Below are 26,416 nucleotides of genomic sequence, written 5' to 3'. Positions count from 1 at the left end.
TCTGGAAATGTATTGTTTTAGCTTTTTGTTCAATTTTCTTTTGTTACAAAAAAAAAAGACAAGTTGCGATTTGCATTTTTTTTATCACGTTACCAAAATCTCCTCTTGAGATTGGTCTATTTTCTAATCACATGATCAAAAAGTTTGCAAAATAAATCGATTTTGGTACGTAAGCTCTATCTTTTAACAATAAAAAAGACAAAAGCCTTCCAGACCTGTGTTTTTATAATGACTATGTTTCAAGTTTATCAAAAATATAAATACATGGTTGTACATAAACTAACTTTTATAATTTGCAGACCAGAAAGGATTGTAATTGGTGAGCCGTGAAAATTGCACTTTTGCTTATAACAGCCATCCCGCTTCATTGCATGACAAATCGCTGCCATCAAGGCAAAAGGTCCAATCTCAAAATTAGTGTCTGAGAAAACTGATAATTTTTCTGTTTTGCCAAACTTAAATCTTGAGCTTGGCCCTTTTTTGATAGTGAGGGGGATCCCATCTACATGCAGCGAAATATACTTCCTCTAATACACGCTTTGTCTTTTATAAGAATACACTTTATAAGAATGTCCATGATGATAAAATTGGCCAAAAAAATAAGAATGTGCTAAGAATTTCACCATTATGGAATTTGGACTGAAGCTAAGAATTTATACCATTTATTGAAGCTAAGAATTTATACCATTTATAGAGCATTTTATTATTTATTTAACAATTATCACCCAGCAACGCTAAGAAGTATTACAAAAATGCTAAACTCTTGCTTGACGTATACTGTATATTGCATGCTAGATTAAGGCTGGGTTTGCATCCTAACCTAAGAATACTGTAAGAATATTCCAGGATGATTTTACTCAAAAAAAGTTAAGAATATTCATGATGAATTGAAAAAAACACCTTAACTTATTAACCCTTTAAGTACCAATGACGAGTATACTAGACTTGGGCTATGTAGGAGGGCAAAGCCCTATCCAACGAGCAAGGACCAACTCCTTCTAGATTAAAAAAGCGTGTAACATTATGAGTCCCATAGGGCCCGAAAAAGGGAGTTTAAGGAAGTTTATTTTCAATACTAAATTCATCAAAATTATCAAAACCATACGAGTACGAACTAAATCAAAAAAATAATTTCGTGAAAGAAAAAAACCTTTTGGCACTGTACTGTATAGTGAATAATATGGTATGCAAGTTGACACACAACGTTTTCTCAACGTTGATCTAACGTTGTATGGACGTTGTGAACGTCAGATAAACGTTGAAACAACGTTGTGTGCCAGCTGGTATGCAATATTCATCTAATTAACTCTAAACCTCTCGATAGGCTTTTGAAAAGATATTGGCAATAATTGCCAAAAGTGTGAAAAACATTACACGAAGATATTCGATTGTTCGCCAAGCCGCCCTCACTCTTTTTTCTTTTATGAAACTATTTTATTAGAACAGGAGGCAGTCTTCGGATGTTATTAACTTTTAGAGTTTTAAGCCCAAAAATGTTCTTAACATGTTCTGATTTTCACCGCATTTTGGTGAGTATTTTTTCTCATTTTCCTAAAGAAATCGGGGGATTTAGAGCATTAAAATGTTCTGAACTTGTTCTTTATGTTTTGGCCATCCAAAGCCTTATGCTCTTATATAATTTGTTCTTATAAATACATGTACACAGTAAATTAATATTCCTTTTTTGTTGAAAAGGACAGCTCGTTTCCAGAGATAACTAGTCGGAAGCCTAATCCTAGACTCAAATAATGAAACAAGCGAATAGACTGAAGATGTTTGCAGAGTCATGAATCTTAGTAAAAATCCGCCATTATGGAAACAAACGTTTTCTATAAATTCTTACACAGTGTGGCCATGTTCAGACGTTATGGTTCCGTATCCTTCCAAAGCGAAACGGTTCGTTGCTCCGAAACGTTCCGAAATCAGATGAATACACTTCCTATCCGCAACCAAAACCATACCGGAGCGCTTTAAAACCGTTACATTCGAACATGGTCCGAACCCCTACTCTCTCAAATACCTTTTTATGATATCTAGCGAAAAACAACAAATGATGCCAGAGCCACCACAAAAAAATACCAGATAATAATTTTTCCATGTATAGAGAGAAAAGTTGTGAAATGTTTTATCTTGTAATTTGAGAACATTTCCTAAACAAATATCATTAGAAAACAATCTCAACCATTTTCCCCTCCCTAATCCGATTAATATCGGAATCACTTTCGGATTAACAACCAGTTAAGACCCCGTAATTTTACAGGCGAGCACAGTTGTTAACGTTTGTACACTTCTCACATAACTCATATTGATGCGATCATTCATTCCAAGCCCGAAGGCCTAGACTCGAGAATGAAAGTTTTGAAGCCACCTATTTCCCATCCAGAACGCCTGCGCGTGGCTTTTTCTACAAACGCCGGATTTAGAGTAAAAACCTATCGCTAGATTTCAAGAAATGCAGTCCTCAAAAACAAAGGAACCACTAGATACAATACATCGTCATGATTGCGGCGCGTTCTAGACGCGTTTTGGATGGAAATAAGTGGATTCACTTTTTCTTGCCTGGGAAAGGTTAGAGATTCTACTGTAGCCATGGAGAACGCCATGACTGTAGCCCTTCGGGCTTTAAACTCAATGGATGCAATCTTACCTTAAGACACACTTTTTTATGAGAACAAAGTATATAAGAACATTTCAAGGCTTCGAAGCCAAACATTTTGAAACACTCAAAGAACAGTTCAATGGTTTGTGGTATCTAAAGCGTTAATCTTTTAAAAGACACGTAATAAAAATACTCCCAAAGGGCTAAAAATAAGAACATTTCAAGCTTCGATCGCCAAACATTTTAGAACACTCAAAGAACAGTTCAAGGCTTTGTGGAATCTAAAGCGTTAATATTTTAAAAGACACGTAATAAAAATACTCCCAAAGGCTAAAAATAAGAACATTTCAAGCTTCGATCGCCAAACATTTAGAACACTCAAAGAACAGTTCAAGGCTTTGTGGAATCTAAAGCGTTAATATTTTAAAAGACACGTAATAAAAATACTCCCAAAGGGCTAAAAATAAGAACATTTCAAGCTTCGATCGCCAAACATTTTAGAACACTCAAAGAACAGTTCAAGGCTTTGTGGAATCTAAAGCGTTAATATTTTAAAAGACACGTAATAAAAATACTCCCAAAGGGCTAAAAATAAGAACATCACAGCTAAAATAAATGTTCTTGTTCTTTTCGCAAACAAACCTTTACTATAGTGGAGTCTACCTAAGGAAAGTTTTGAGTTATAGAACAAGTAAATCCCTGTTCACAGGGATTGTTAACTGAAGGGACGAGAAAAATTCTTCGAGTTAAAAGGAGAAGAGGTTCGAGTTAAAGAGACTCCATTTTGATCAAGTCTCTATAATTCGTACTTGGCGACTCAATTATATTGCACAAATATGTTATTATTTCCCTCTAACAAACATCACTACAAACAGAACGAGAAAAAAAGACCAACTAACTGTCAGCTCTACTCTGATTTGACGTCAAATCTTGTCTTGATCGTACTGACGTCGGTATGTTTTTGAACTTTAAGCGGCTGTATTTCTTTGTGTGATTTAGTCAGAGAGTTGTTGTAATACATTATTTTGCTCAGGTTTTCATGCTCTTTCTGATGGTACCAATCATTTGACTTTCGAAAATCAGCTATTTATCTACCCCTTATTTTCCCTTGCTGTTTTGCCTATGACGTCACTATTTTGGTCATAAAAAGTTTTCCCGGGCCTAATCCGCGTCCTCCCTCTCAAAAATATCTTGTAATATACTGTTCTTTGGAATAGACTAAGGGAGTGGTCAGAAAGTATCTACTAGGGGGAGGGGGTGGAGGATTCTAGGGGGGGGGGGGGTTCCAAAACTTTTCGAGGGTTTAGGGGGGGGGGTTCACAAAATTTTTTTTGAGGGTTTAGGGGGGGTTCCAAATCTTTTGGGCAACTCAAGAGAAAATGTAGGAAGTCTAATTTCATAGTTTTACGTTTCAAGATTTCAAAAATTTTTCGGCCTGGCGGCCGACAACTCAGAATTTATTTTATTTGATATATGTACATGTTATACTAACATTATTTGGGCATCATCGCCTTGCCCTTTTGGTTTGAAGCATTGAGCTAAATGAGGGAAGTAGATTAGTGGCTTTCACAGCTCATCAGAGTGGTTTGAAAAAGTACTTTTTAGAAAGAAATTTATCAAAACAAAGTGTCTTTTAGCTAAAATGGTGGTGAAAAACATCGACATTTTCTCCCGTCGGCGCAAACCATGGTTGTGCCTCCTTAGTCTCTACTAATATCTTATAAATTATATACACAGAGCTTTGACAGACCCTGGAAAACCTGAAAATATAGGTTTATAGGGAAATTTCAAACTCAGAGAATTTTATTTTTCAGACTCCTTTTAACAACAGAATAGCTTGTATTTTAGGGTCTCGAGTACCTGATCTTCAAATTTTGAGTAATTGAGTAATGCCTCTGTAATCTAGGGAGATTATGTATCAGGGAAAATAAGCCGTAATTTTCTCCTAAAACTTTGGGAAACTCAGAGAAAATAACTCGTTGATTCTTATTTTAACCCTGGACTATTCCTATAGGAGATCTACCATTTTGATTGACGTTTACACCACGGGTTTTTTTCTTTTGTTTACTTTAGAGAAATTCCGTCGTAACCATGGAAATTGACGGAAAAAATCCCGTGGTGTAAACGTCAATCAAAATGGTAGATCTCCTAAAGGACTATACTCAACTTTACAGGGCTAAACTATCTCCCTTACCTAATTTTGACATAAAAAACTGTCATAAAAACAAATAATACTCTTTGTACCGCATCTGTATGAATTCTTTTTTTGCGTAAAAATTCTTCTAGTGGGGGGGGGGGGGGTGCGAAAAAATATTGGGCCTTATGAGGGGGGGGGGGGGGTTCGAAATTTTTTTCCAGGCTAGGGGAGGGAATGCGAAAGTATTTTGGGATTTTTCAAAATATCCTCCACTCCCCCCTAGTAGATACTAAATATAGCTAGGTCGTAGAAAAGATGTCACGGGACCCCAGGCTTGGCCCCCTACTGAAAAGAAAGTATGGTCCTTCATACAAAAACAAGTCTCTGCATTCTTCAAATTCTAATTATTTTGTTTGCATGATGAGGCTCTTGATTCAAAGATAAAATCAAGGTACAAAACATAGAAAGTTCTTCCAAATTCAATTCTCTGGTCCTCAACCATATTGTTACGTTTTAAATATTATCATCTGACTAACATCAAGACACATATTGTAACACACAAATAAATGCGTGATTTGTCATCTAAAGTGAAATTTCTTTGCAATCCAAAACACTTCATCAACTGACACTTAAGTACCAACGTTATTCATCACTCATGGGAGAAAAAATGAATCTTTTTCCCATGATAAAGATGTACCAGAGTACCTTAAAAAAACTTTCTAGGGGCCATCACCCTAACCAAAAACACCATCTCTGGTTCCCTTACACCCCTTTTTATAAGATTACATTTTTCCCATTTAATTTTAACTTTTTAGGGAAAATCATCCTGAAATATCATTGGTGGTAATCTTAGGTTAGAATTCAAATTCCAACTACCTGAAGAAATAGAATGACATTTTTGTGAAAGTTTTGAGCCTTACTTTGAGGATAATTGGCAATTCACAGAGCTCTAAAATGGCATTCGTAGGTTCAAATACCAAATTCCATGATGGTGATATTCTTAATTTTTAACGCATTCCATCATAAATATTCTTATAGAGTACATTCTTATAAAAAGGCGTGTAAGCCCATCTTTACCATCTTAAAGGCGATGTGTGTTCAATATTTGCTGGTCATTGTCTTCACGCATTCTCAGAAGTCATTTCTCACCTTTTCTGGAAACCCAGGCGTCTCACTCAGAGATCGAGAGAGTTAACATGCACTGGCGGAGAGATCCGGGGAGACTGGACTCTATTCTAGTGACCTGGGAACTGTCACGCGCGACCGCGAATCCATCATCGCGACAACGATCGATAAATAATACTGCTCAGTAGATGGCACGTGCTGAAGGACAGGTTCCTGAACGTCTATCTCACCACGCAAAGGCGAGTTTATGTATTTGCACTTTTGATGACGGTAAATTGACTGAAGCGATCTGGAACAGCCGGCAGTTTTGACCCGAAAAATCGAGGACGGTAAAAGTTCTGATTTACCGTCTCGTCCTCAGTGAGTCAAGATCTAGTCAAATTAGAACCTTACCGTCTCCGCCGCAGAAAAGCACAGATACTTAAACTCCCGCCGAAAGAAAGACAAAACTACCCCGCGCAAATAGATCATCAGCTCAACTTCGCTTCTATTACTAATATATTCATCAGAAACTTTTTCAAAAAGATATCTTATAACACAGATTCCCTGAGAAAAAGCAGTCCAGCAACTTCAAGTCACTCTCATTTCAAAAAAAGACTTTTAACAGACTTTGACCGAATATTTTGGCTGAAAAGTTTATTCAGTTGATTTGATAATTAAATGACTTCCATCAATATTATTAGAAATAAGCTTAAGGTAGGTTTTTTATAAGAACAAGAAAATTATAATAGAGGATCGACTGTTCTTATTTTAAACAATTTTAAGCTTGAAAATGGTCTTTAATTGTTCCTAGCAATTTTATTCACAATTAAAAAGCAATTTCTGAAATCTGAGGTTGAGATATATTTATAATTTGTCCTTAGGTTTTTTTCGACATAAAATATTTCTGGATATTGAGATTTTCGAAATTTTTTTAAAACGCTTACTGTGTTCAAACAATGAATTGAATGGGGCCCGGGGGGGGGGGTTACTTAGGGTCCAATATGTGCCGCCCTTAAGGGTACCTTTTTTGGATTTCTAAAGTCCCGCTAAGGGTCGGAAAAGTCAGAAAATCAAATTTCAATCCCACTAAGGGTAGGAGAAGTAGGAAAACTTCAACTTTTTACCAGCTCGCAACCCTAGTACCCCCCCCCCCCCGCGGAATGGGGCTTAAAAACAGCATTCTCTCATCTTAGGTTCGGGTTGTTCTTATTTTTTTCTTATGTTTTGGCCAAAATTAAGCCTCAATTTCTCAAGAAATCAGAAATCGTTCATCATAAAAGAATACATGGTCACGAAAACCGGTATAGAAGTTTGTTACAGAAGTTTGTTTATTTTAACTTTTGTTACACAAAAGACCCGTGCCGGGACTGGACTGGACTTTCTTTGAGAAATACCTAAAAAGTTAGATCCTCGAATAATGAACTTCTTTATTTGGAATTGCTTATTCTAATAAACGGTCTGAAACTTCTCCGACCGATTTATTGATACAACTGTCATACACAGTAACATTGTATATAGCAAAGAGTATCGTGTTACATTTTAATGACATATCTATTACTTCAGAATTACGAAATTCTCTTTTTTCTATATTTGTGATATGAGTGTATGTCTGTTTCTATCTTATGACTCGTAACAAGAGATAAAGTGACGACGAAAAAGTTGCTTTTAGCTACTACTTTTTAATGGGATAAATTTTCGCGGGGATTAAAGTTCGTACATTTCGCAGATTTGAGTGTCATCCGCAAAATCAAGTCCTAATGAAGTAAAACAATGGATAATTTTAATCTTCGAATCATACCTAAATATTATATCATTACACAGTAAAAGGTACAAAATTGTAAAAATATTGTCTTCTAGTAGTGTCATCCGCGAAATAGTCCCCGCGAAATCTCATTTAATCCTTGCTAAGATTTATGGGACCCTTTTTTTTCTTGGTCGAAATGAATCATGGTTAATCAGGACTGATTTTACCCCCATAACGGTTCCCCTTGGCTCAATGCGAAAACATTTAGACCAATAGAAAGTCGTTATCAGCAGAGCGCGGTGGTCCTCATTACCCATGATTCCTTTTAGCCGTTACATGGTCAAAATGAATTGTTAAAGAAAATTAGGACTAACAATTTTCTCTAAACGACAACGATCCAATAGGAAGTCGTTATTAGACCGCGATCAGTCCTTGATAACCCATCATACATTGCACGTGTGAAATGGATTTTTCGTGTAGAGATATCATTATTTCTTTACACGTTAGATAGGCTAACTGCTTACAGATTCCCCGTGAAATTGTGTCCAGTTTTGAAGTAGACTATTCCGCCATGTTTTTTTTATTTTACCTTAGAATTTCGAACGTTTGAATTTCAAAACTTTCGAATCGCGCTGTTGACGACCAGAATCGAAAACAAGATTTCGATATACAGGCTAGTTCTGGTGACCTGGACATCCCGGCTAAGGTTTTGATCAAAGATGATATTTCACTGTCTCCTTGCATTCAAGAGTGTCACCTTGAAATTGAATAGGGACCAGCCTCTTGCATTCATTCTCAAACTAAACAAAATAAAAGGCATCTCTAGCTTTCTTGACGACCACATGAAAAAAATGCTTATAAAAATGCTCTTGTTGTGCCACACATTACATATTGTTCCAATTCTTGGAGCACTATGTCAAAGTGAAATCACAACAAGTTTGATTCACTTCTGAACAATATCTCTAAAGCCATGCCCACCATCAAGACATTTGCTCTGATTGTCGAATATACAATAAAACACTGATGATGTAGATAAAGTAGATCAGTGGATAAAGAAGATAGAGATCAGTGGGGAATCATCCTTACCTTCACATTTTGTTTCATTCGCATATCCCATCATGCCTTTCTCACAAACACATCTCCCAGAATCCTTTGCATCACCCGCCGCACTGCATTGTCTTCTCAACAGCTGACCAGGTTTCTTATTGGTCGAATTTTGTAAGCATATTCCGTTCCCAGTGGAGTCCGCACTAAGGTTCGGATACTGTACCATGTTAACAACCTCAGTTGGACAATATACGAAAGAGATTGATAATTCTCGGATGACACCACAAAAATAACTTGACATAAAAGTCAGACTGATCGATTTGATGTTTCGTTCTTCAATGAAACGAGTATGTTCTTGAAAAGTGCCTTTCAATTTCGGTTCAGATATCAGATAAAGATATTCAGTGAAAAAGCCCTTCGATGTAGAGTACAACGTCTCTAACAATAACTTTTCTTTACACGTTGAACCCTCCGGTTGGCATTTGTTAAAACTTGCGTTAACAGTGATGTAGAGCTTGTTCGGGGAAGGAAGATCCGGGGGTAAATTGATGGTCGGAGTTTCCAAGATAAAACGTTTGTTTTGCGAATCCGGTTTCGTTTTACATAATCCCCAAGACCCTGGGATGTTCATTAGAGACCAACCAGCCATTCCGGGTCCACAATTTTTGCCGATACATTTCGGTGTTAAAAGGTTGATCGTTTCATTGGTTGGATATTTGATGACGTATTGTTTGAGAGGAGTGACGTAATGTGATAGAAATGACGTGATGATGACGAACGTTCGAAGCATGGTCTTTTTGTTTTGACAGAATTTCGTTCAATCGAGCCTGAAAAATAAAATATATGGATAATGCGATAAAAGTCACCTTCTCGAAGCCGGACATCCAAGAGGCTATTTTACAGTCGAAATGAACCAGGGCTGGTTGCGCTCTAGTAACGACTTCTGGTTGGCTAGACGCAAAACTATAGTAAGTCTTCGTTAACGCGCAGGGATCCTAATTACCCATTACGCTTTGCGACGGTGAAATCTATGAATAACGTACTTAACGTTCAACACCCTCCAACATTACATCATGGATCCATCAGCTGATTGGTTGCATCTGACGCATTAACTGATTTTACGTCACTTACAACCAATCAGCTGTTGGGACTAAGGTGTGATGTCGAAGATATTGCAATGGTGCATATCATGAATTACCAACCATTTTAAATACTTTCCGAAAAGTCAAGATTTAGACCATGTTCAAACGTTACGGTTCCGTTCCGTTCCGTTCCGAAACGGTTCCGAGACAAGTGTTAACGTCAAAATTCGAAACGTCAAAAAAGAAGACGTTACAAAGCAAAACAGATCGAAACGGTTTCGCTCCACTTTTTTCATCGGAACAGAACTGCTCCGTTTTCTTGCTTCAAAACGTTCCGAAACCAATATGAACACACTCGATCCGTAATGAAATCATACCGTAGTGAAACGGAACAGTAATGTGTGAACATGGTTTGATTCAATTTATTCTTCTATAAACACGACCCTTAAGTGAAATCAGACAATATTTCCCTAAAGGGCGACACTGCAAACAACTTTTGAAAAGTGGACTTCAAACAAGGGAACCAACCACGAATTTGAAAAAAGGTCATACTAAAATTCACCTTAAAGTCTATTTCAAATTAGCTGGCAGTGTTCTTTCAAAGCTCAATAACTTTTGATAGAATTGGTATTAAGTAGCGATTTTGTGCTCGTTGAAAAGACAAACAGGAGGATAATTTGTCATAAAGAAAAAACTCAAAAAAGATCGCAAAATGGGGAAGATTGAAAATGAAGAAGAAAATCAACTTTTTCAATAATTGTGATATAATTATCATTTTCACCAGAGTGATTCTTTGATCTTAGAACATCATTAATGTGAAAAAAATTTTCAAAAAAGATTTATTCTGTCGAAAGATTGAAGAGTTTCTGATATAAAAATGAGCATCATAGCATCATTCTACAAGAAGTTGATTTTCTTCTCCTTCATTTTTCATCTTCGTTTTTCCATTTTTTCCATTTTTTTCTTTTTTGATAATATTCCACTCCGGATTATCTTTGTAACGAGCACAAAACCACTAACTAATTCAAAATAGACTTTAATACTAGACGTTTTGACCTAGAAAAGCGTTTTCATTTAAGAGGAGTGCCAATACTGAAAAATCCTTCTTATATAATTTATGAAAAAGTTGATAAAAAACCAACCTGCTTTACTTTAAAATATAAAAAAAGAAAGCATTGACGTTCTTCTTTTGAAATTGGAATTTATTGAGAATCGTCAATAAAGAAATTGTCAAAAAGGAAATTTCTTTGACAATATAAAATCGTCGTTATTTCCAGGGGAGAGACAATTTAATGAAAAGCTGATATTAAAATCGTCACGGGCTTCAGGTTATAAAGCTTTCATAGGATTTTACTTTCAACTTAAACTCGAGCAACCCCTGAAAAAGTTTTTATTTATAGGAATGATATGGGAATATGTTAAACTGAGAACAAATTAAGAACTTGTAATCCCAGTCCGAAATTCCAGAAATAGACGAAGAAAATGCCCGAAAAAAGAGTTCGAAATTTCAGAAATGGATGAAGAAAATGTTCGAAAAAAGAGTTCGAAATTTCAGAAATGGATGAAGAAAATGTTCAAAAAAAGAGTTCGAAATTTCAGAAATGGATGAAGAAAATGTTCGAAAAAAGAGTTCGAAATTTCAGAAATGGATGAAAAAAATGCCCGAAAAAAGAGTTTTAAATTTCAGAAATGGATGAAGAAAATGCCCGAAAAAAGAGTTCGAAATTCCAGAAATGGATTAGGAAAATGTTAGTTTCGGCAGTGAAGGAGTAAGTCAACATTCAAGGCTGAAAATCGTGAGGATAGAACGTACAAGTCGAAATTTACTGGTTCTTATAAAAAGGAACTTTTTTTGTGAAAAGTTATCTCCAAATGAAACAAAGAAAGTCTTATGAACGATAATTTCTACCTATAATTTCTTTTATTCCGCTGGGAGAAAGCAAATTCCGATTCGCACATAGGGAAACTTGGATGTCATGCCAGGACTTTCTTTTGCACCAATCCCATGGCAATTCCGTCAATTTGAAACAAATTGTGAAACAGTCTAAATAAACTGTGAAACAGTGTCTTCGTTGGGTTTTCATAGTAAAAAATTTCTTCAAAAGTTTCAAGCAAAGTATGGCTGTTTTTCGACCATCAAAACTTATATGGAAATTTTATATTTTGGTCCATAAAATAGAGGGTTAATACAATCATTGGATTTCTAAAAAAATGAAACAGGTTACCCAAAATTTAGGGTTTCTTTTGGACGGGAATTTTTTTTCAGATTAACATCCCCTATACCAAACGACCTAAAGTACCTGAAAATCGGACTGGTCTTGTTACGGTAAAACCTATGGTTTATTAGCGATCAAATTTTTCTTTTAGATCGGCCTTCAAGCCTTCTAGAAAACCTGAATTTCAACAGTCCTGGCCACCCGTTAGACTGGTTCTGGCCGTTCGTTCGGCTGGTCCTGGCCGCTCGTTAAACAAGTTCTGGCCGTCCGTTATAATGTTTGTTAGTACAGATTACATGAAAAATTCTTTCAAAGGATGTCGACCGTTCGTCCGGTCTAGGACCAGTCCAACTGTTGAAATATAAGCTTCGAAATGGCTGCTAAATTAAATGTACTCGTAGCAGCCTTTTGATAAATGTTTACCGACCATCTAAAGGACAGTCCGATTTTCAGGTACTTTAAATAGCGCGGAGAATCACATATAATGCGGTTTTGTAGAGGTCTGTGACAGACAAGTGATACCCTCTAGCAAGTGCAAAGATAAGACAAGAAGTCAGGTAAGGTTTTGGTCTCTCAATGACCGTGAACGTAAGAAGGGGAGGAGCTAGCTTTTATATGAAAGGCCATTGTACAGAAAGAGATAGAGCTCTACTAAAAGATATACAAATAAAACACATGATTTTGATTAAGACTAAGTAAGTATTATATTAAGTACTATCGAGTAGTACTCCAATCAAAAGATTTTGAGGAATGAGAAACTGTCTCTGAGTGCGACCCTATACCTCTTCCGGCCTCACAACCCCAACCCAATCCGTAGAATAAACAATATACTCTGGGCCCCCCCCCCGTTAATTAATTTTTGGAGAATTTCCCACCCGGATATATTCTATCCCCCCCCCCCCCATCTGCTCATCCGCTTATTAATTTTTAGGAAAATGTTTTTGAAAGTTCCCTCTTTTGCCCTAATTCTCAACCCCCGTTTATTAGGTACCCGAAAGTATCGCTAATATATCGCTTCGAGTCCATCGTTGAACTATTAACTTTAGCAATACCTTTTAACCAACAAATGTAATATCGAAAACCTGAATCAATATTTTTTTTAAATCCAAACCTAAAAGACCTTAAAAAACCCCTAAAACAAATACGAATCAGTTAAGAAAATTTTTAAACCACTTTAAGATCATATTGTTTGTTTTAATGTAATCTATATATCGTCACTTTGACAAAAAGAGCATGTCTCACCATTTTTCTAGTGTGGGCTATAAGAATATGTCTAGCAAACTTTAAGAACCTTTACAAATAATTATCAGTGGTCCCTCTCAGAGTGTTTTTTATACTCAGAATTAAAAATAATATCACCATAAATTTCTTATAACCTGCACTGATGTTTAATTTGCTTAAAACAACTCTGCAAAATCGGTCACAGTTTCAAATAACATTAAGAGATAGGACGATGGAGTGCGTTTGATCATTAAGAAATGTATAAAACTTGATAGATTAGCACTTCACCGTTGAGGGTGAAACATGGGGCAAGCATAGACAAGATCTACTCTCTGTAGTGGAGGCAGCTATGTGTAATTTCATCAACAAGTTATTTTTGAGCTACTGCTGTTGATTGAGAAGTTTGCGCTAAAGGTATGACAAAGTAAAACCATATCATAAAAAAACGCATAGAGAAGAAAACGAACAGCACAATTTCAAAGAAAAAGAATCTTCAATTTTGCTAATAAAGCGAAAAACTAGTACCCAGGCCCCAAAAATCAAAAGCTTCAAAAAAGCCAAGGTACAAACAAGTGTGCCACATTTCAGCCAAATCCGACCATTTTTGAATTCTCCAGGCTGCTCAAAAGCTTTTGTGACAGACAGACAGACAGACAGATTGTCAGATTCTAGCTCAACTGAAGTTGATAATTACTCTTAACAGATTTGATTCGAATACAATTTTAAAGACAGTTTTCGAATTTTTGTCAGAAACCTTAAGGGAACATATTTTCGCGGGAGCTAATTTTCGCTTTTTTCTTTAGAACCCGCGAATTGCAAACTTGGCCATTTTTCATAAAAAAAAATTGAAAAATCCTTAGAAAAAAGAAAGTAAAATGTCCAAAATAGGGCAAAACCGCGAAAATTAATTTCCACGAAATGCTTTTCGACCGTTAAAATTAGTTCCCTTAAAGGTAGCGAGTAGAATATCTTGTGAAAATATTATGAGAAAGTGTTTGTGCAATCTATCAACTATTCAGCCAGCTACTCCAACCACAAGTAGAGACGAGGACCTCTCGAAATTACTAAAGACGCCAGCACATGTCAAGATGACGTCACAACAGGTCAAGAGTGTAAAATAATTTATCAGTTAATGTTTTCGATTTCAAGGAAAAGCTCATCGTTAACTGAGAAATGATTTTTTGATGACCATTCATCAAAAATACAGCAAATGACAAAAGGGTAAATAAACGTTCTTTTATAAGAACAAACTTTATAAGAACATAAGGCTTCAATAGCCAAATTATTGTAGAACAAGTTAAGAACATTCAAAGGCTTTGCAGACTATAAAACACTTGATTTCTTAGCCAAATAGATAAAAATACTCAAAAAGGTGAAATTAAGTACATTTTAAGAACATTTTCATACTTAAAACTCTGACCTAGTTGTTCAACCAAAACAGTCAAAAAACTCGTTGTCTTTGCTTGAAAACGAAAGCGAAAGCGACTGGGTTCTAATGTTTATCTTTATCATTGACGTTCATTCAAAATATTCATCCAAAATCTGAATGAAAAAGACCAATGCAGCCCGTCAACGTAAGCAGATTTTCTTACGCTGTCATGGCCTATAGCTATAGAGAGTGAAGACGTGTTCGCACGTAAGGCACGCAAGCACGAAGGCACGTCAGGCACGTAGGGCACGAAAGCACGTCAAAAAAATGAAGGCACGTGGGTACGTAGGGCACGTCATTCAGCAGTCTCAATCAAAATCTGCTCAGAGATCAAGTACTGAGAAATTTATGAGAAGAATTTTTACACCCCCTTCCCACTGGAAAAATCGGCCAAAACATCGTCCCCAGTGGAAAATTATCTTCCTATTTTTGTCCCCCACTGAAAATAATCAAATAGACCTATAAATATTTACTATTTTTCCCATCCCCCACTGAATTCTTTAACTTAAAAATAAAAGAGTTGAAATCCCCAGCTATAGAAATATGGGAATATCGATCCTCACTGAGTTTCAGTCTGTTATTTTTATCCCCACTGACTGAAAAAATCCTACCTGGTCTGTGAGAAGGGGTGTGTTTTAGCAGAATTCTTTTCTTAGAATCATAACATCTGTAAGCAGAACAAGATTCATAAGAATTGGTTGTTCAGAACAACTTGAGAATCTATTCTTACAAAAAAAAAAGGAATCAAGGGCTGCATACACTACACAATATATTCTCAGGCAATATATTGGTGATTATCGGCGATTCACAAGATATCAGCATTAAAATTAATTGATTATAAAAAGAGTAAAATATATCTTGTATTTTACATGTAATAAAGAATTTCATTTAGCGGTTTACAGCTCCGAATTTTGAAGTTTGGTGGAATTTTATTTCGCGGTTGAGAAAATTTTTTGTTTACAAAATGGCCTATTTTGCTCTAAAATAAAAATTTTAGAGATGATATTTTAAACCTGAGAAAATTCATGTTTCAAGGAAAGAAAATCGTACATTACGGTCCAGGAACGATGGGCTTTTCCAGAAAAAAAACTTACCCCCACTGTTGAGGATATTGATTTTTCGAAGTATCGAATCTCCTGGATATCCAGGGGGGGTCCATGTACAAAAAAGCGGCATGTATCATGCCGGGTGGGTGGGTGTTTTCAAAAAAATTTTGCTGTTTAGTACTTGTGTACTATACATGGGGGTGTCAGGGTCAAATTTGCTACAAAGTACTGATACATGCCGCTGTTTTGTAGACCCCTGGATATCTACTCTTAAAAGTATGCTCAACCCCCTGGATATACTCTCTTATAAAGATGCTTACCCCTGGATATCGTATTTCTTACATGAAAAGACACTTTACCCCGTGGATATCCGCTCCTTTGCAGATATTAAACCCCCTGGATATCCACTTTTGAACAAAAATTGTTAACCCCCTGGATATCCGATATCCTCAACAGAGGGTGCACGGACTATTTCTGGAAAAGCCCAATGTTGTTCGCCAATATATTGTGTAGTCTAGGTAACCCTTTATGACATTACGGATAACACTTACCTATATATTGAGCTGTGAGTTATTTCTGGTCAAGAAGCGCATGGATGCAAACTCTTTCTTTCCCGAGCATATCTTATAGTCGGGGAGCAGAATCCAAAAATGGCATTTTTGCTTAACCCTAAAAAAGAATGGGGTTGTTATATACCGTTGGAACGGAAATTTTATGTTGATTATGGAAACCCAGGTCTTAAAAAGTCTGTCCTGGACGATTTTGAAAACGAGGCTGGAGTTATCTCTCAGAGCTTCTAAAACGTTCATCCCATATTCGAGGGTAATTTTAATCAACAATGATTGGCCCATCCATCGAACAATGATCACTGTTTTGAAAAAAATTTTCATCCAAAACAGCCTTCAGGAGCAATGCCTGAATACCCACAGTGCTACAGGGTTAAAATTTCATGCTCTTTGCTCCATGCCTGAATTCCCACAATGCTACAGGGTTAAAATCTCTGTGCCATTATTCATTAAGGATCACAGGGATGGACATATCGATGTAAATGTTTATACAAAACAGCTTTCATGTGAAGTTTTGGTCATTCAAACTGGACAAAGAATCAATGTGATGTTCAGTTTTGATTTTGGAAAGTCGGAAGATGTCCGTTGTCAAGGGTATCGCCACCATGACAACGCAAGCAACTGTAATAAAATTGAATTAAAGGAATTAAGCATTTGATATATTTAGACAAAAAAGGGTTAGTTAGGTCAAAATAAATTGAGAATTTAGCTTATTTCCTCAGTTTTTTGAAATTTGGAGTTCGGGCGAGAAAGTCGATTTTGGACTATCTCTTAAATTCAATCGGATATTTCAATTTGGCACGGGTTTATAGACTTCCAGGCTATATTCCGAGCCTTCTTAGTGGACCATTTTTGAACTTTTGGGTCCTCAAATCCTGAGATCCTAAGGTCTAAGTCTAGAGTTAAAGCTCAGAGTTAAAACTCTATCATCCCAACCTAACTTTGAGCACTTCCAAATCGTTTGTAGTTTTGAAAATTCGATTTTTTCCCTTTTTTTCTAAAATATTACGACCATGATTGCAGTTAGGTCAAATAAAATTTAGTCTAAATAATTATCATGCTGTACATTTAAGCTCTTAGTAAGATCTTCGACCAGGTTAAATATTTTTGTTTCAGGTTTTTATTTTATTTTCCCTCAAATGATGTCATCATCTTTGGCTGAAGACCAAGGCCTCGGGCGGGTTCTGTAAATTCTACCAGGTGCGCCACAAAAAAAGTTTCTCTCTTTGAAATTAATTTTCTCAAAATCTAAATTTTAAAAGAACCATTCCTATTTAATTGGAAAGAAGAAAGATAGGATAGGTCGATTTTTAACTTTTTTGAGCACTTTCCGAAAGTAACTTTTTTTATTCAATTGAGCATAACTTTTGATCTAATGAGTCGAATTTAATACTGAATGACCCATCAAAATTTAAGTTTATTTTTCTACTTTCCAATGAAATAGAAACGGATCTTTAAAAGTTTTAAGATTTCGAGAAAATTAGTCTTAAAGAGAGAAACTTTTTTGTGGCGCACCCGGGAAGTAATGGAGTATAAACATCATACTTACTAAAGAGTCTTGCAATGTCTTTTAAGTTGATTTGACCTTCCATGTTGTTTTTCCTTTCTTTAACTTTTTTTCTTGGCCACTTAAAAGAAAAAGGAACAAAAGAAATTTAAAAGCTCCAGTAGAAACAAAATTCTTATGAAATATAGTGAAGTTACATGTACTGAAGAAAATACAAACTAGCGACTAACCATGACAATAGACGATATCGGACGTGAACGTGAAAACTCAGATTTGACCTCCGAAAATTGCCCACAATGCTTTGAGCGGAAAAAAGTTTACGGAGAAATTTATTCCGCACAAAGCATTGTGGAGAATTCTCGGGGGTCCAATCTGAGTTTTTATGTAAAGCCGATATCGTCTATTTGTAATAAAAACCCAATATACATTTTGGAAAAAATAAATTAAAAAAGTAAAAGACAAAAGGAATGCACAAGACACAAAAGGAAGTGATAAGCTAAAGACCGAAGTCTGAGATCAGGTGCGGTACCTTGAGTAACCATCTCCTGCCACTCTAGAAAACTGACACAAAAAACTGCTTTATATAAGGTTTACCTTAAGTGTTTAGATAATATCTCTCTGGTTCAAAAGAGCAAAAAAGTTTAAGAATGACACACCGAGCATGAAGTAGCTGAAGTTTAAGCAAATTAAAGGATCAAAGTGGTAAAACTAGGTTATTAAAGGTTTTATTTTAACATAAGTGTTCCCGTTTCATATCAGACACATATTTCATATCAGGACAGTGTCTGCTTATTGTTATATCATGCTGATATAAGCAACAAAATATTTTTTTTTTTTTTGACCAATCTTACTCCACATTTGTATAAATTCAATATCAAAAAGCTTGTAAATAAAAACTGCTGAGTAAGCAAACGATATCACTCTTATACCTATTAAACATTACTTACCCACTAAAAAAAGAACGGAATGAAAACAATTTGAATCAATCACAGAATGGTTGTTATCTATATACAACTGGTTTAAGAAAACTGTCTTCACTGACCGAGAAATCCACTCATTCATAATTCCATCTTCAGAACTTAAACAAGTACTGACCCTAACAGTTTTTAACCAAAAATACACCTACTAAACCTTTAACAGAACAGACCGTTTTGTTGCTTTGAGGGAGGGGGCTGGTAATTAATTCACAGGACAAAATATTCTCAGCACATGGCACTTTTAGGTTTCCTCCAAAGAAACATAGCAATTTGCTGTCATAGCTTTATTCTATAAGAGAGACACTTTTACCAAATGTTCACTCTGCGGTAGAGTGCAAACTATTTTTAACATTTGAAGAGCTTTTAACCGAACTGACGTTACTTTATCGCTTCAATGCAAGAGTTATGTGGATAAGTAGCATCTCCATTGTTTCTCTTTCTCTTTTAGAAGTATAAGTGGAAAAAAGTGTGTACAAGGGTATATAGAATAGAAATATAGTTTATGTAGGCTACGTCATTTCGAGAGTAAAACTACTACTCTTCGGGATATGCACACTGCTCTTGTTTTGAATATTGAAGATCACCAGAGATACCCCAGCCCCACTCGAAAATTTCGCACCCTAGAATTTTAGCCCCACTGGGAAATTGACTTTGATTTCATCCTCATTCGAAATTTAATGTTTAAAAATTGTACTCCAATACTATCTCCACTGCATTTCGGAACAATAGAACTTCCATCCCCATCGGGGTTTCAAGGAGAATTTTTATCACAACTAAGGAAAAAGTTCCACCGGGGCTGTGAGACAGGGGTGTAGAGAATATTTAACACAATAAACACAAACAATTGGTGTGTATAGTTTTCAAACATATGGTTTGCGGACTGTAATGTAACAAGTAAACAACAAGTATTATAAAAAAGGATTTTATCCTGTTTTATCAAAATCACAAAAAAATGTTGGAATACTGCAAATCGAGCTAATAATATATTGTGGACACTCAGCAAAATATTGTCAATATATTGCCTGACATTATTATTGTGTAGTGTATGTAGCCTTTTAAAAGGTTTAAAATGATTCGATGAAATCATAACGCAAAGGATAACAAAGACAAAAGAAAAATTGAAATGGTATGGAAACAAAATCAGTTTACTGTTCTTTGGTTAACAAGAAGTGTTCAACAAGGTGTACTCTTAGGTGCCAAATAAACACCCCCCCAGGCTTGTTAATTTTTCAAAAATTTTCCAACCCCCTCGGACCTTATTAGGACCCCCCCCCGTTTATTAATGTTAAAGAATATTTCGAGTTGGCAAAAAGTCCCCTATTTTGCTCCCCTGCTTTTAGCCGTATTTACCTTATATTGTGTTTCGAAAAAAACCCCCCCCCGGCAATTAGGTCCCCACGGTATCAAAAATGGCGAAAATTTCCAACCCCCCCCCTGTTTATTCGAACCCCCCCCCCCGTTTATTTGGCACCTAAGAGTACCCATAAAAAATTTAGAACCAAAAGTTATACTCAACCAAGCGAATGTATTCATTATCTTCCTCGTCAAAATCCCAACTGTAAACATTGCTAAGATCCTCATACCATTGACATGAAATCATTTTCTCCTTACTCATCAATAAGTTGGAACATTCATACTGGACAGGAAACTTCTTTAAACACGGTACAACTTGCCACATGGTATCCTCATTCATGAGTCTTTCAGTACTGTACAAATAAATACAATGTGATCGTCTATTTCGTGAAGCAGACAAAGCAACACAATATTCATTCATTGCAGCACATTGAATCCCTGGTAATCGAATAGTTGGTTTAGCTTCAGTTGAATTATACTCTGGTAACCAAATTTGGAAATATTTCCCTTTGTTACCGTATTCTTCACCTTCATCTTCATCATCGTCTTCATCATCTGAGTATTCCAGTTTGTCGGGAGATTCCAAATAATCTTCTCGTTCATCCATGACTGCATCCTTTTCTCGCGTCAACATAACATGATCATCAGTTGAACCAAAGCCACCATCTTTCTCATAAACATTTAAAAGCATTTTGGTATCTGACAAACTATCTTGCATTTGATCGAATTCCAAATTAAAGCAGACGATCTCGGTAGCGTTGAAGACATAGGCTGTAGTAAAGCCTTCCATGTGGTGTTTACTGCCAGTCTCGGCTTGAAATGTAAAATGCACTCTTGCCAATACTGATATCTGACGTGACCACGGTTTTAATGTGTCAAAATGATCCACAATTTGAAAGGGGACTTGCTTTACATATTTACCACTGAAACGGTTTGAATAGTCCTCGTCCCAATAGCTGTGACGAAATTTGATCACCAAACCGCTGTTGTACAGGATGAGGCCATACTCATCAAACAACTTGATTCGAACAGGTCGATCTAAATGCTTTTTTACTTTGAAAGCACTCCAATCTTGTACACCTTCACTGTGCTTACCAATTTGTAAATCCTCACAAGCATTGGGTATCTCTTTCAAAGTTTTTCGATCAAAACAAAGTAACTTTTTCTCAACATAAATTACAAAGAAAAGTTTGTTAACGTCAAATATAACACCTTTGTCAATATCTTTTGGTACAAAGCTTTTGATTTTTGGGTAATTCTTCCCATTGGTATCAATAGCTAGAAACGACATACGATGAAGAGCCTCCACACTTACAAAAAGATCACCTTTGTCTAAGACTAAGCTACAACCAAAGCCATTGTTGCCCCAATACATTTGATTGACACGTGCAGATCCACTAATCCATTTTTTCTTCAACATATCTACAAAGTTTTTCTTGTCTTTCTTTGATTCCCACAATGATTGAATTAGATCTCTCCAACGCCTGTTCACACATCTCATCGCGTGAAAAGCTTGTCCGTCAAGTTTTTCTATTATTTTTATGTAAATGTGCAAAAAGGTGTCATTAAAAAAGAGCAGTCTGTCGATCACATTTTTGGGTTGTATCTTGCATGAATGACGATGGTATTTCCAATCTTGTGTTTGGCACTCTCTGGAACAATATGAAATAGTCAAACAGCCGGTACAACGCTTTGCTAAGTCTTTTTTGCATACATAACATTTTGACATTTTGTTTTATACTAGAAGAAGAAATGTATAATACTTTATGAATGCCTCTCTTTGGGGATTCTTTCATTTCTAGTCTCATAGGATTTGCAAACTGGTAAGAGAGCAAGATTCAAATCTTTAGAATCGTCAAAAACCTCTTCTTGGATGTATGTGGAAAATTTTTGAAAAAGTGATTTATGAAAATTATTATTATGAAAATAATAAATGGTAGAAAGAAATTTCCCCATATTAATGGAGGGAGGTTTCATAGTGTGCAGGGGGTTCCAGGTCCTACCTTAAAATTCAGGTCCCACCTAGCCATAAAACTCCCACCCTTAATCCATAGATTCTCAGATCCCAGCTAAAAATGCTATCCCTGCAAAAAATTATACTAATTCGAGGATCCAAACAAATATTCTTACAGTATAACAATAAAAAGGAGAAAAGTTTAGTATGGTAAAAGAATAATTTATAGAATATAAAATTAGAAAAAAATTATAATTAAATTGAAGATGAGAAAAAACTAACATTAACTAACTAACACCAAAAATCCCACTTAAAGAAATTAATCCCACCTTAATTTGTCTCTCCCAACTAAAATATGAAAATTTCCAAATCCTACCTGGAAATTTTCGACCCAAAAAACCAAACCCTCCCCACTATTCTGGGGGAGGGGGTGCTGGGGGGTGCACACTATGCATTTGGGCGGGGTTCCTGTTTTCTTGGACAAAGACTGCACCTAACAAAATTTTGAAATCATGAAACACATTTGAATGCAAGAGAACAAAGAAAAAAATACTTATAAATGAGCAAAGAGCAAGTAAAACTGTAGGGTTTCAACCCAGTGCCAGACTGTGAGTGGGATGGGGGGGGGGGGAGGTAGACTGGTCCAGACCTTGTTCTCATACCAAACAGATTTTTCATTGGTTAGGAAATTTCACATTTCCAAGTGATTTTAAGTAACTGAGAATCAGATCAGGCTTGGTGTTGTATTTAAGAGCATTTAAAGCGATAACGTTTTAGAATTTTCACAGTCCAGTTTTTGTCTCAAACAGGAATACCTAATTCTAACCAGTCCTAGCGGCTCCCTTCAGTGTGTCACTGTTGTGTTTATTAGTAAAAATGATATCAAACCCATTTTTAAAGAATTTTTATTGACTTCTTTGGGACCAGTCCAAAATATTGAAATAGGTGCTATGCTTATTAAATCGGGACCCATTATAACCTTTTGATAAATTTTTAACCCTTTGTGCATCTTGGGGAAAAGAGCCCCTCCCATCCAAGAAAATGAGTTTGATAACTTTTGAAATGTTTATCTGAATGACTTGAGATTTTGCAAGTTTGCTTCAAAATATAAATTGGTATCTTCAGTGAAAATTTGGGCATTTTGATGACGTCATAATATTTTGGAAAATGCAGAAAACAGGACACTGCTCAACTAAATTTTAATTTTGTCACTTGCTTGTATCGTACATTTAAAGACCGACCCAAAATTGCCCTTTCACCTATATCAGCCCTACGTTATGTAATGTACTAATGGTGTGCCGGGTGGGCTAAATAAAAGCATAGAGGTTTTTCAAGATATTGTGAGCTTACGGAAAGAGATTTTTTGTTTATTCTTCTTCTATTTTATAAAGAAAAATTTATAACATAAAAATTGGTATATAAAACTTAAAAATCGGTTCAGTCAACGAAAAGTAATGTTAAAAAACTGAAATTTTTTACATACAGTATATGGCCCCCAAAACGGAGACGGCCCCCAAAACGGAGGTTTTCATTAAAATGAAGATTCTGACTTGTAGATTTATCAGAATTAAACGATTTTTGTTTATTTTGAAAGAATGATGGTTATACTTAAAAATAAGCATGTTTTTGCTGGTTTGAGACGGATTCAAAATAACATATTTGCGTCTAAAGGAAATATTTTAACACCAAAATTAGATAAAAATTGCATATAACTCACTCTAGCTCCTTGGATATTGAAAATAAGTTATGAAAACGTGGTATAGGAAACTTTCTACACCTAATGCCGTTCAGAAAATGCAAATACATCTGACTTAAGGCGGGGTAAAAGATATAGCATCTTGAAGGTCAACCAGTATTTTGGAGCCCTAGAATCAGCATTGACAAAACCGAAAATTCTAAATATGAGAAAAGTACAATCTTGGAATTCTATTCTATCACCTTAAGTAATAGTTTATAACAAAATTGACATTATATATAAATTTTTTCGCTGAATCAGCAAAAAGGCAAATTCTGTCATTTTTTTGCAAAAATATAGGAGAAAATATCTTAAGCTTATATTTTCAGTTTTCAGTTAAGCTTTTTTCTAAAATTTCACAGCTTATTCCATATGAATGGAACTATTTTCAAAAGGGATTTGTTTTCAAAAAACTTGATTAAGACGTGTTAAACAAAATTGTCGTTTTGAATTCTAAATTTTCAGTTTGGACTTGCAATATCGAAATCTTGAAATATTTCATAAAATCATAAATTTTACATCCATCGGGTTGAAATTTAAGGGAAACACAAATATGTTCATAGTTTTTCCCCCCTATACCACTGGGTTAATAATTTGATTTTAGCTACACCTCCGTTTTGGGGGCCCCAAAACCTGCATTTTGACAAACCGGGGTATACGGTAAAAATTTTATCAAATAAATTTATGCTCAAAACCCTCTAAATCATATTTCAAAACTATTTTGTTAAAATTTTGTATTCATATCTTAAAGATATCTCGAGAAATCGCTAAAATTTCAAACCTCCGTTTTGGGGGCCATTAGAAAAAAGCTACCTATCTTTAAGCGATTGAAAAATATTGTTGAAATTGAAAATTTTGAAAAAGAACTTCCAGGAAATAAAGTAGAGATGTTAAAGGTTTTCATGCAGCAAAAATTTTTGTAAAATCTCTTTTCCCCTAGATTTGAGAGAAATTTCAAATTTGATCGCCGTTTTGGGGGCCACATACTGTACACAAAATGACAAAATTCATTTAAAACAGCAAGCAGAACCTTTTCTCCGTTAATTACCACTTAAACAGCTGGATAGCCCTAAACTGATTGAATTTTCAATAAGTAACTGTGAAATTAAGGCTGAATTAAGGTCTCTGAAAATTGATCAGAGAGCGAAAAATTCTAATTTTTTAAAAGTTCAAAAATTCGAGGTAAACAGCTAAATCATAAAAGAAACCATATATATATGTTATGTTATTTTGGGGGCGTCACTTTCAGTTAGGAAAGTCTTTGCCCATTGTGGATTTAGGTTAAATGACGAAGTTCTGTTTCCAGCCTACTGAACGACATGTGAAAAGAGATTATTAAAAAGACTATGAGGGAAAGAGGTTATAGATACTGAGTATGTTATTATCTTAATGATAAATGAAGAAGAGAGACAACAACCAGCTAAGACCATTATAACATTAGAGGAAGAGTTTTGTCACTTGGAGTTTTATAAAAAAAAAATTATAAACAAAAAATAATTATTTTATAAAAGAAACCATCCAAAACACTCTCAAAATGCTTTAACCTCATTGGTTTAATTTTGCACCTTATTTGGATTGTTTTATATGAAATGCTATTTTGAGGGTCTCGGAAAATTGTAGAAACAACATTTCCCCATGTACAATGCTTAAAAATCTCATTTTGAGTATATATTACTTTATTGACTGAGCCAATTATTTAAAGATTTACAAAGAATGTCCATGATGAAAATGGCCAAACAACTTAGAATATGCTAAGAATATCACCATCATGGAATTTTGCTACTAAAGCTAAGAATGCCATTTTAAGAGCATTTTCAATTATCAATTATCAATTATCCCCAAGTTAGGCTCACTCCTTTTACAAAAGTGCCATTTTATGCTTGAGACGTATATACTAAATGTTGAATCTAGTATGAATAAGGATCCCAACCTAAGAATGTGCTGTAAGAATATTTTAGAATGATTTTCCCAAAAAAGTTAAGAATATTCATGATGAAATGGATTTACACCATTCTTTTATAAAAAAAAAACATGTATAAACCAAAATTTTTAAAATTACGCTTTCCTCTATGAATAGTAAAAGAAGGAATAGAAAATTTTCATTGCAATATCTTAACATAACAAAGATGCATACTTTTTGTGGCACACCCAACATAGTAGTGATGTTTAAGATTTAAGAACCACTCCTGTGAAAATGGTAATCATACCACATTTCTACAAGAAGTTGATTTATTTCTTCTTCATTTTCATTTTTCATTTTTTTCAAATTTATTTTTGCTTGATAATATTCCACACACAAATATCTTTTTGATGAGCACAAAATCATAACTTAGTTCGAATTCTATCAAAAGTTACAACCCATTATTGTCTCAGCTGCAAATTATTTTGAGACAGACTTTAATTCCTACTACTAAGCAAGGCAAGTATCCTCTTCATACCATGACTAAATACTGTCCTCTCCAGTCACTAATTGTAATTCATTTCTCACGTACTAATACTGCTCAGGCAGTACGTTTGACAACGATGGGGTAAAACCCAGAGAATCGATCTCCCACCTATCCTTTTTCCACAAAAGTAGAAAATGCCAGATTCCATGTTTTCAAAGAAATTTTTGAAACTTTTTTATAAGAAACAGTAAAGCTTTTAAAACCAAACTCCTATTAATCTGGTATATAACATTGAAAGTAACATTGAAA

The 26,416-nt window shown here is 35.3% G+C and overlaps 1 protein-coding gene across 1 annotated transcript in view; it reads right to left on the bottom strand.

The window, feature by feature from the left end:
* The window catches only part of LOC136817528 (adhesion G-protein coupled receptor G6-like), a 41,020-nt gene extending 24,804 nt beyond the window's left edge, over window positions 1-16,216 (bottom strand). The window contains exons 1-2 of the mRNA XM_067073854.1: window positions 16,180-16,216; window positions 8,674-9,461 (exon numbers count right to left, since the gene is read on the bottom strand). Coding sequence (XP_066929955.1) covers window positions 8,674-9,424 — 751 coding nt within the window. The 5' untranslated portion in view covers window positions 9,425-9,461; window positions 16,180-16,216. The remainder of the gene's footprint in view (window positions 1-8,673; window positions 9,462-16,179) is intronic.
* Between the last annotated feature and the right edge of the window lie 10,200 nt (window positions 16,217-26,416).

This window comes from Clytia hemisphaerica, unplaced genomic scaffold (genome assembly GCF_902728285.1).
Source record: "Clytia hemisphaerica strain Z4C2 unplaced genomic scaffold, Clytia hemisphaerica genome assembly, whole genome shotgun sequence".
NCBI classification, from domain to species: domain Eukaryota; kingdom Metazoa; phylum Cnidaria; class Hydrozoa; order Leptothecata; family Clytiidae; genus Clytia; species Clytia hemisphaerica.
The sequence above is the reverse complement of the archived record's forward strand: the minus strand, read 5'-3'. Positions and strand labels throughout refer to the sequence as shown.